A 10529-nucleotide genomic window follows, 5' to 3' on the forward strand; every position below is an offset into this window, starting at 1 on the left:
CTTTAAAAATTTTGTAAAAGCGTTTACAAGTTGTTTAAAAAACCTTTTAAAACTCTTTAAAAAATCTTGTAAAAGCCTTTACAAGGTGTTTATAAGGTGTTTATAAGGCTTTTATAAGGTAGAAAGTTTCTAAAACCTTTTAAAACCTTTTAAAAACCTTATAAAACCTTTTAAAAACCTTGTAAATTTTTTTTGGCGGGAAAAATTTTGGCGGGAAATTTTTTTTGTCGAAATTTTTTGTCAAAATTTTTTTGACAAAAATTTTTTGGCGGGAAAATTTTTTCGAAAAATTTTTGGCGGAAAAATATTTCAGAAATTTTTTGGCGGGAAAATTTTGTTTTTCTTTTTATTGAATAAAATAATTTTTATCTAAGGGTAAAATAGTCATTAAAAATTAAAAAAGGGCAAAAATAAAAATGGCCAGAAAAGAGGATATTTTTGAAAAGGAATATATCAAAAGGGGCATTTTTAACAAATTCTCTAGAATATTCTATGAATAAGTTGTGAAATGTTTTTGACATTTGGCAATATATAATGATATTCATAATGATGAATGTTTGGCAAAACTTTTGGTTGTTTATAATTTAATTTTAGATTATTTTAACGCTGTTAAACACTGTTTGAATTTAATATAATTTAATATAATTTAATTGTTAAACACTGTTTGAATTTTTTATGAATTAATTTTGTAAAGTTTTGAATATAAGAACTCATGATCTCTTAGTTAAAATTTTCTCCTCCAATGGGAGGTTCTTATTTTGGATCTCTTAGTTATGAAAATATTATTTTTTAAAATTTAAAATTTTTAAATAGAATGGAAGTAGTATAAATGTATAAACATTTAAGATTTTATAAAATCAGTAAAATATTACATTTAATTTATTTTTAAACATACAAAACATAATAAAAACATTAATACATATTACAATAGAAGTACAATTCATAAATGGAGAAAATGACTAATTGTAATACTGATTTGCTCCAAATAATTTAGAGTTTTTAATTAGGTTTTTTTATGAAGACATTAGGAAACTCAGAACAATATAGAAAAATCCACTATACAACTCAAGTAAATCAGGTTCATGACATAATGAACAATGGTAGCACTATCTTTCACTTATGGCTATGGAAAGAGATTTGAGTGAAAAATCCATGACTGAGCTCAGATCAAGTCAATTTGGCCAGATACGATTGCTCCTTTAACAATCTTGTAGCGTATGAAGTAGAGATCACCGCGTTCCATTTCCACAGTCTCGGGGCTCTCTCCTCTGCCAAAATAATAGTAAATGAGTTTTGAAGTTGTAATTTCTAAGAGATGCATTCAAATGGTGGATGGTTTTAGCAAGTAGCTTACTCCATCGTGAAGATACTCTAGACCGCGTGCTACGTCTAAAGCAATATATACTCTCAAATCCCAGCTCAGCGGTTCATGTTTTTCGCATGTATCAAAAAAAGCATTTCAGTGTCTCAAATCTTTAGACTCATTAATTGCAGGAGTTTAAACCATCAATTTAATAAAATATGCAACAAACTAGTTGAACATTGGACTGACAATTCACTTAATGCATAGCAGATTGGTCTAGTATGTAGAAAAAGGTAGTTGCTTACTGTATAAGTGAGAAGCTAAGCTTCCTTTACTCATGTAAACATATATAAGCATGTGTTGTCTTTTTTCTGCGCAATAGCCAACCAAGTTCACTAAATTACGGTGATGCAACCTCCCCAATAACATAACCTGAAAAACATAGGCGAGTGAATGAGTTTTTTAAGTAACTGAAGCAGAGGACAACTTATGGATTGAGTAATAGAGATTTCGGAAATCATGTATCTGCCTCATGTTATATTTTACAAATCCGTCATGTTTCCAAATTTAGTTGTTCTACGGCAAGAATCTATCATATCCTCAAAAAAAACAAAAGCGTAACTTGTATCTGATAGTGTCTGAACAGCTACAGCCAAACTTGTATCTGATTTAGTCTCGATGTCTAAATAGAGAGAAACCACAAAGAAATATTAGCACAACAGCAGCTCTTTATCTTTTGATAAGTACATCAGAAGATTTTTCAAGAATAGGACCTAGAAACTGTAACAATCAAGACTCATACCTAAACTAACACCAAATAAATTAAAAAGAGAAGGATAATAAATTACCTTCATTGATGGCCTAAGAGGTAGCTTCATTCACACACTCGACTCATGGCCTAAGAGGTAGCCTGAATTCATGAAATTTATAAGGTAATAAGAAAAACAGTCTATATATAACATTCAGCGTCACATAGAGATTTTAAAGGTAAGAAGTTACTCACCGATGCCATGGGGGTTAATAGCGCAGGGACTTCATATGATACAGTTAGCTACAAGATAGAGCACAAAACGCATGAGAGAGAGTTATTCTTCATAATATATGATCCAGGAAAATAAACTATATATATATTACTCACGTACTCTTAGAATTTTTGTAGTTTACTTACTGATATGACAAAATGTAGAGAAACGATGATGTGTTTTAGTGTTTATATACTCACATTTGAAAGATGCTTCATACGATAAACTCATGTAAAAGATGAGTTTGTAAAGATGTTTTTCTTTGGCGTCCTTGTGCGAATCAATTTTAAAATCCTCAAGTTATTAACACCTAACAACAAAGAACAACAGAGAACAATAACAATTTTAAACTCATTATAACACCTAACAACAGAGAACAACAGAGAACAACAACACTAAACCAAGTTATAATCTAAAAAGCAAGCAAGAACCTCTTTTGAAATCTCAAGATCGAATATAATACTTAAAAAGGGTTCTTCTTATCTTCTAAAAATACTTAAGCGAAAAGATAAGAAGAACCTCTGCAAATTAAAAAGCAAGCAAGAACCTCTGCAATTTGTAATCTCTGTTATTTGTTGTGTGTCTCTCTGCAAATTAAATTCAAATGTTAGGCTCAATTAGATAAGAGAGAAGATAAGAAGAAAAACAGTTGAATATTACTGGTCTCTTTGATTACTTATTAGGAAGACCTTCAAGAGATCTTCAATGAATCTTTTGATTAGGAGTAGGCTGCAACAAGCAACAACAAAAACAAAAAGCCAACAGTTTAACGCACAAACAGAGAACAGAGAACAACAACACTAAACCTAGTTATAACACCTAACAACAGAAAACAACAACACTAAACCAAGTTATAATCTAAAAAACAAGCAAGAACCTCTTCTGAAATCTCAAGATCAAAATTTTTACCTCTACGGATGAAATAAAAGGCATCCATTAAGGAAAAGATTCATGATCCAAGTAGAAATTATACGCTACGGATACTGGAACATCTACTTCCATCTTCACTCTGTTTCACATAAAATCCAAACCCGCCCCCAAAAACAAAGATTGATATCAGATTCAATTCTAATTTCAAAACAGAGAAAGAGAGAATAAAAAAAGAGATTTTTATTTTACAAGCAGTCTTGCCACTCCATTGAAATGATCAATTTCACTAACAATATCAAATAAAATGATCAATTTGGAACACATGCACAACAAAAACCCTAATTTTCCAATAAACTTCAAATAACCCTCATTTATCCAAAATCAAAGAACCCTAATCATAAAACAATTTCCGATTCAAACAATTGTACTAAGAAACTTACCTTTCTGATTCCAATTGATTCAAATGATTGAGCCAACCTTCAAGCTTCTGATTCCAAATTCATCAATGGTTTCGTCGATTCAATCGCAACCGAGAGAGAGAGAGAGAGAGAGGGGAAAAAAGAAAAAAAAATTGAGCAGGAAATGTTTTTTTTATTCAGTCTCTTATATAAGGAGATCTTACCATTTTTCTTCATTTCTGATTAATTTTTTTTCACCAAAAGACTAAGGGTATGAATGGTGACTGCGGGGAGTTTCTCTCTCTTCTCTCTCTAAATTTTCCAGAGAGAGAAACTCTCATCTAAGGTTTCTTCCGGCGGCTGTTATGTTCTGACACGGTTGTCCGGTGGGTTAACCGTTTCATTCCGTCTAACACCGGTTCCTTTTGTGTGGGGGGGGGGGGGGGGGGGGGTCGGATTTTGGCTCCGTCATCGACCATTTTCTCTAATGATGGTGGACGGCTCTGTTTCCGGCATGCATCGGCCTCCGTGGCGATTTCATGTCCGGCTATGCTTCCGGCATGCATCGGCCTCTTAGATACCACCCAGGCTACGAGAATCGAATCGTTGTTTTCTGTTTTCAAAGTGTATATAACTATTTAACACGTGTATTTATAATTTAACGCCGTCAACTACCTCCGTAACGGATGTTAAGTCAGACGTGTGGCACACTTATCGAGGAAGAATAAAACGCAACGTTTTGGTTTAGTTAATGGGCCAGGCCTTTAGAAGCCCTTATTATCAAAATTTTTAATTAAAAAAAGCTGGTTTTGAAGTTATTCAAGATAAGGAGAAACATATTCTTTGTGTCCAAACAAAATACTGGAACAAGCTTGGAAGGCCACATGAATTGAATAACAACAAGCTTGGCGTCTGTAAGTATTTGCTTCTCCGCTCGACCTAATCTTCTTCTTTGCAGCTTCACTCGACCCAGAAATTTTGCAAGTGAGTTATAACTTCTTAGCTGATGTGTGTGTGTTTAATATGTTGGTGTTTGGCTGAACAATGTTTTCATAAAATGGAGGCAAATTTACGAATTTTGGAATTCTCTGTTCTCAAAATAGAAAATTTAGTTACTGTTTTTTTATAAAAGAAGAAAAAAAAATAAAGTCTCTGTGTTTGATGGGTTTTTGTAGATTTTGGATAATCGGTTTTTCTTACTGTTTGAATTTCTATCACGAAACTATTTCCGTCTGATTGGAGGTATCGTGAAGCAAGGAGTGGAGAAAATGGATAAATTAAGAGAAACAGCTGCAAAGGTTCTTCAAAGGATTTTGTATCACGAAAGGATTTCCGTCCCATTCATTCCTCATAGAGAAAAATTGGAAGAGATTCTTCCCAACAAAGCTGGCTTACAATGGGCGGTAAGTAAGCACACTTGGTTGCTTCGTCGTTTATTTTAGTGGATTTATGTATATGGCTATGAGTTGTTGTCTTCCTTTGTAGGTTCCGGCTTTCTCTTTCCCACGTTTTGTGCGGCTATTAAAGTTCCGTTGTTCCAGCAAAGAGGTGCTGTCTGGATTAGTAATTTCGATTGGAGGATTACAGGATTCACTTAGTAAAGCTTCGCTCCTTTGCATTGCTGGAGTATATGAGGGAAGGTGAAGAAGCTAAAGACCTTAAAGAACGACAGTCCGCATTGTGTGACGACATTCTCTGGATACTTCAGGAATACAAGACACGTGACAGAGTTATGGTACCCTGTCTAAAGGTAAAGACACAGTGTTGTAGATCTAACCTATAGCTTCTATGTGGTTATGAAAATATGGATGTTCCAGAAATCTTAGAAGAGATTATTGAAATGTTACTCTCTGGTTTGAGGGACCCCGTATCTTTAAAGACTGTTGGGACTGATAACTTGAGGTAGTTAGTTATGTGCCCACACAATAATTTTGAGTATGTATGCACATTGTACCAAGTTTTAAAATAGAGTAACCAGATGACACTCAAACAAATCTTCAATGTTATAAATATCTTACATGTCACTTAATGCAGGGATGAGCCTGTATTGATATCCAATGTGAAATTTCACCCACATGAAACTTTCAGCCGCCTACCAGACAATATCACATGTCACTAGTATTCGCAAGCATCGTCCTTCTAACATTTTACTCTTTTTTTTTTTTTTTTTTTAAACTTTATAGGACACTGTGGTTCGTTGGTCTGCTGTAACTTGACGACTAACATCTGTTCTGTCTGAAGAGGTGTTGTCATCTGTTTTTGTAGCTGTTTTCACCTGGAGAGGTACTCGTATTGGATATATGGCAGCAATGGCTTGCATGTACTTAAATTCCAGTTACAAGAATTCAATATCTAGCTGACAGTTATTGTGAATTTCATGGTATTCAGGGCGATGGTTCATGGCATGGGGGTTGTTCGGCCTTAGCTGAACTGGCTCGTAGAGGGTTATTGCTGCCTAGAAGTTTTCCACAAGTTGTTCCAGTTATTGTGAAGGTCGTCCTCTATCCCATCCACATGATTACTTATTTCTCTAGTCAGCACACGCGAAGCAATGGCATCACACACCCAAATTATGCAGAAGTTCTATGCATTTACATGTAAATATTACTTACAGGCACTTCATTATGATGTTCGCCGAGGTCCACACGGTGTTGTATCTCATGTCCGTGATGCAGCTGTCTATGTTTGTTGGGCATTTGGGCGCGCCTATTCCCACAAAAGATATGAAAAATGTGCTGGATCAGCTTGCCCCAGATTTACATGATAGTAGGGTTCCGAGGTACTAATCCCTTTTTTTTACTACAATTTCGTCCTCGTTTCTTACTTGATTTGAAGAATTGTGATTTTGTAGATCTCTTCGTTGCGTAAATTTATTGATGTCTTTTATCAGGTCAACTGTAGAAGATCTGCTGCCGCTGCTTTCCATGGGATTGACATAGCTGATTATTTTTCCCTTTCTTCTCGGGTGAACTCTTGCTGTTTCCGTTGCTCGGGTATCTATATCCTTTTGTTTTGTGGATGAATTACTCTACAACAAGATCTGCCACTGGGTATGCTTATCTTATACACTATTTGACATTGGATTACCTCTCACTATCTACAGTACTAATATCTATTTAGTGCCCTGCTTGTATCTAATGTGGAACATACTACCCATAAACTAGAGCCAATAGCTTGATTGGGAACTGTATCAAATCATTGTTCCTAGTTGTAGCTTTCATAGTATGTTAATTATTCAATCTTCTTATATCAGGATAAATGCTTAAGAGAACTTTGCTGCATAAGCTCTTGCTGCTCTTGTTAAGTACGAGCCTAAGCACTTTTCCAACTATGTGCTCGAGTCCTTGTACCCTTTCAACTGATTTGTGCATGCGCCATGGTGCAACATTGGCAGCTGGAGAGGTCGCGTTAGCTTTGCACCAGTGTGGCTATGTCCTTTCTGCTGGTTAGTACCATCTATCTTTGCATATGCAAGTACAGATCTTTTTCCGTATGGAAAACCAAAACCTATGGGAACCATCTTGGAATCTAGACCCTATCACTCTATATGTAATCCGACTTTGTTAGTTGATTGCCACATGAAAAAATTAAAGGCTCCTGTTGCACTCAATCTTTTACAGATAGCCAAAAACGTATGGCTGGGACTGTCCCTTGCATTGAGAAAGAACGCCTTCACCGTGGAAAAGGTGGAGAAATAATGCGACTGGTCGTCTATTGAATGTATCTCATTACCGCATGTGACATTAGCTGAGAGAACAGAACGGATCTTGCTTGATACTCTCTCTCAGAATATAAGACATCCCAATTCTCAAATACAGGTACCTATCTTTCTCTTTCCCACGGTTTGTGCAGCTATTAAAGTTCCGCTGTTACAGCAAAGAGGTGATGTCTGGATTAGTAATTTCGACTAACAGTCCAAAGAGTCCGCATTGTGTGACGACATTCTTACAACACACGTGACCAAAGTTATGGTACCCGGTCTAAAGGTAAACACACAGTGTTGTAGATTAACCTCTAGCTTCTATGTGGTGATGATGTCCTAATCTCTCTCTTTTACACAGACAATTGAGATCATCTTCAGAAGCAAGATCTTTCTGAATCAAGAGGTTGGTTTAAGATTTTACCTCTTTGGATAAAAATTGCCAAAGGTATAAGCAGATTCTGAACATTTCCATACAAAGTTTCTACGCTGGTGCCATGGATTCTGTAGCCATCGAACTAAGACCTTCGAAGGACTTCACAACGTTAAAAGCAGGCCTTGCAATATTCCTTGGCCACCGATACCCAAAGGTTCTTCTCACTTTCAATCCACATCTTAAAGGTGGCAGCGGTCCTTCAAAGCGTAATCCTAGTGGCAGAGGAGAAGATAGAGAAAGTGGTATAGATAATTTCAGAATCTTGTTGGGAAGCACACATGGATTCGACTAAGACTAAGAGGTTAGAATTGTGCGAATTGGCAGATTTAGACCATGTTTAAGACAAGAAACAGATAGCCGGGATGAAACGACTGCATCTGACGAGAACGCGTCTTACTCTTCCTTGGTCCATTCCTCTGGCTTTTGATTTTAAGCTTTGTCCTCGATTCACTTTTGTCTCTCTTGTTTTTAGCACCGTTTTCATTTTCTTCTTGTTGGTATTTTCTTCCAAGATCATAATAGAAAGATAATCAAAATATATTGTTCTCTGCTTCAGCACTAGCCAGCTGCTAAAATAACCCCTCATGACATGACCGACCTAAGAAAATAGTATAAAACTAGACCGACCTAAGAGAATACAAAAACAAGATAGACATCGCTTTCTTATTCTTCACGTCAGAGCCAAATTTACTTCGTGAAACCTCTAGCTATCTGTTTTCGAAATTAAAGAAAAGGTGAAAGAGAGGAACGCGTAAGTAAGAAGAAAAACCAAACACATGTCAAAAAAAAAAAAAAGTTTCATATCAAATTTCACATTGCATCAATCTCTTACCTTGCTTTGGAATAGAGCTGTGACATTTCGGTTTCTGTGAGAGCGCCTTCTCCTCCTAGTAGGCTACTCCAAAGCCACACATACTTTGCCGCAAGGATGAGAGATTTTGTTGCATGCTCCTCCGGTTGCGCTAGCAATATTGTAAAACGACGTGCCTGAAGTTGGTGAAGACAATCGGAGTAATCCTTGTTGCTTGATACAAACAGAATGTTAGTATCGGTGCGGTTGTCCAAAGCATAACACATCATATCGACGATGATCTTCTTATGGGCATATTCTTTCTTACCTGATAATGAAACCAAAATGACATTACCAAAATAAAACAAAAAAAAACCAAAGCCAAAACACATTGAAATTACTTACGTTTTGGGATGTGGTGCAGGTAAATCCCAGTAGACCTGAGCTCCAGCAACTTGGATTCATCCACAAGATTTTTGTCCCCAAAGGCATGAATAGTGAGATGACCTTTGAAATTCATCTGTTCAAGGGCTTGTGTAATGTTTGGTCCCAAATAGCGGGCATCATACGTGGGAGGAAGAGGACAGGAATCAACATCCCACCACATCACGGTTTTGAGCACCTGAGAAGAAAAAGGATTTATAGAGTGGATTAAAGTTAGAGAAAAAAAAGTAGTGTTTTATATGATATATGATGTACAAAAAAACAAGAAAACGATTGTATATAATGCACGAGATAGATGATGAACATATGTCAGATATAGTTTAGAAAATGCAATTTACTAACGTGAGATGACGGTTTAAATTAAAAGAAAAATACTAGAACACAGAATTATAATATATCATATTTTATTGGTGGCGTGCAAGCGAAACAGAGGACTATAATATAGCAGAATAGAAAAAATAAATGATATTTTATACTAAAGTTGTTTATATAAAAAATTACCTCGGGCGGCGAATATGGTGGAGTTGCTTGGCTGCCTGAATTATTATTATTAAAAGTAGGTGTATATAAATTAAATTTTCCCAATACAATTGATAAATTTATAAAATAAGAGAAAAAGAAAAAAAATTTACCGAATCGACAAAACCCATGCTGAAGCCCAGCCCATAGAGGCGCACGACCAAATTCATCATGAGGCCCAGTAAGAGCCCATTGATGCGCACGACCAAATCTTTGTTGGGGCTCACTAAGAGCCCGAGCCCATAGAGGAGCACGACGAGGCCCTAGTAAGAAAAAAAAAAAAAAAAATTGTAATTAAAAAAAATAGAGTGAAAAAAAAAAGAGAGAGAGAGAGAGGGGGGGAGAGAGAGAAAAGAAGGAAACTTTACCCAGGAATCGTTTGATTCCGAATCGATCAGTGGAGCTGGAAATAATTTTTTGAATCGACCTAAACATCATGCTTTGAACAATCGAATACTTTCCCTGCATGATCGAATCATAATCAGACTCAGGAACAGATCGAAACCCAAAAGCAAAGATGACAAAAAATCAAAGAAATTGATCGAAACCCAAACGCAAATTAAGATGACAAAAAATCAAAGAAATTGAGATCGAGACCGAGCTTACACGATGGATGTGAAATGTAATCACCGACTAGAGCTGTTAGCTTACACGATCGGAGTTGTAAAAGATGAAACGAAACTTAATAATTAGAAATTTAATCGATACAAAGTTAAAGGAATTGGAAAAGAGGAACGATGGTGAAAATGCGAGGACTGAGTATATATCGACGAGAGGAACACACAGTGCACATGTTGCATGAGTACGATGAAATTGACTATATTAGCCTCGCTCGCAACCGCCATAACACTCACTGGACATGGGTCCCACAATATCTTTTTTTTTGCCTCTTTCCTCCCTCTTTATTCTATTTGTCAACCCAGGGTGACGGATATTGCAATATAAATAAAAATATTGTCCTTATCATTGAAAAGAAAAAAGAGTTTTTAATCATATATGTTTTGTAGAAACACTTCTGGAAGTTTTGGCGAAAAAAAAAAATATGGG

At 35.9% G+C, this 10529-nt stretch overlaps 1 protein-coding gene and 2 long non-coding RNA genes across 17 annotated transcripts; 1 reads left to right on the forward strand and 2 right to left on the reverse strand.

The window, feature by feature from the left end:
* Positions 1–901: 901 nt before the first annotated feature.
* On the reverse strand, positions 902–3957 carry LOC104746616 (uncharacterized). 13 transcript variants are annotated; one of them, XR_015558270.1, is made up of 11 exons: positions 3818–3957; positions 3636–3682; positions 3235–3334; positions 3002–3054; positions 2845–2912; positions 2526–2635; positions 2307–2354; positions 2152–2213; positions 1609–1735; positions 1355–1418; positions 902–1268 (listed from the first exon to the last, which is right to left on the reverse strand). It is a non-coding gene; the product is annotated as an uncharacterized LOC104746616 (long non-coding RNA). The 13 variants fall into 13 exon arrangements; XR_015558272.1 differs by lacking the exon at positions 3818–3957 and adding an exon at positions 1926–1985 and having other exon boundaries at positions 2873–2912; positions 3636–3777; XR_015558271.1 differs by lacking the exon at positions 3818–3957 and adding an exon at positions 1926–1985 and having other exon boundaries at positions 3636–3777.
* LOC147945012 (uncharacterized) lies at positions 3835–8267 on the forward strand. Of its 3 annotated transcripts, none has more exons than XR_015558280.1 (10): positions 3835–4577; positions 4836–4996; positions 5079–5343; positions 5777–5876; positions 5982–6086; positions 6208–6372; positions 6484–6643; positions 6847–7038; positions 7214–7579; positions 7655–8267. It is a non-coding gene; the product is annotated as an uncharacterized LOC147945012 (long non-coding RNA). The 3 variants fall into 3 exon arrangements; XR_015558281.1 differs by having other exon boundaries at positions 4417–4577; positions 4769–4996; XR_015558282.1 differs by having other exon boundaries at positions 4420–4577; positions 4847–4996.
* LOC104788379 (uncharacterized) lies at positions 8247–10218 on the reverse strand. The gene is made up of 7 exons (XM_010514128.3): positions 10089–10218; positions 9851–9944; positions 9596–9745; positions 9465–9499; positions 8925–9141; positions 8562–8847; positions 8247–8440 (listed from the first exon to the last, which is right to left on the reverse strand). Exons 2-7 carry the CDS (start codon positions 9918–9920, stop codon positions 8437–8439), a joined length of 762 nt encoding a protein of 253 aa, XP_010512430.2. The 5' UTR covers positions 9921–9944; positions 10089–10218; the 3' UTR covers positions 8247–8436.
* Between the last annotated feature and the right edge of the window lie 311 nt (positions 10219–10529).

The sequence above is a fragment of the Camelina sativa genome, chromosome 5 (genome assembly GCF_030686135.1).
Source record: "Camelina sativa cultivar CO46 ecotype springtype chromosome 5, ASM3068613v1".
Classification (NCBI taxonomy): Eukaryota; Viridiplantae; Streptophyta; class Magnoliopsida; order Brassicales; family Brassicaceae; genus Camelina; species Camelina sativa.

What these genes read in the sequence shown, in the direction of transcription:
- LOC104788379 (XM_010514128.3), bottom strand. Translation starts at nt 9,920, where the DNA reads ATGATGTTTAGGTCGATTCAAAAAATTATTTCCAGCTCCACTGATCGA. An exon ending in GCATGGGTTTTGTCGATTCG is followed by an intron (nt 9,500 to 9,595) that starts GTAAATTTTTTT and finishes ATAATAATTCAG; the next exon opens with GCAGCCAAGCAACTCCACCA. An exon ending in CACCATATTCGCCGCCCGAG is followed by an intron (nt 9,142 to 9,464) that starts GTAATTTTTTAT and finishes TTTTCTTCTCAG; the next exon opens with GTGCTCAAAACCGTGATGTG.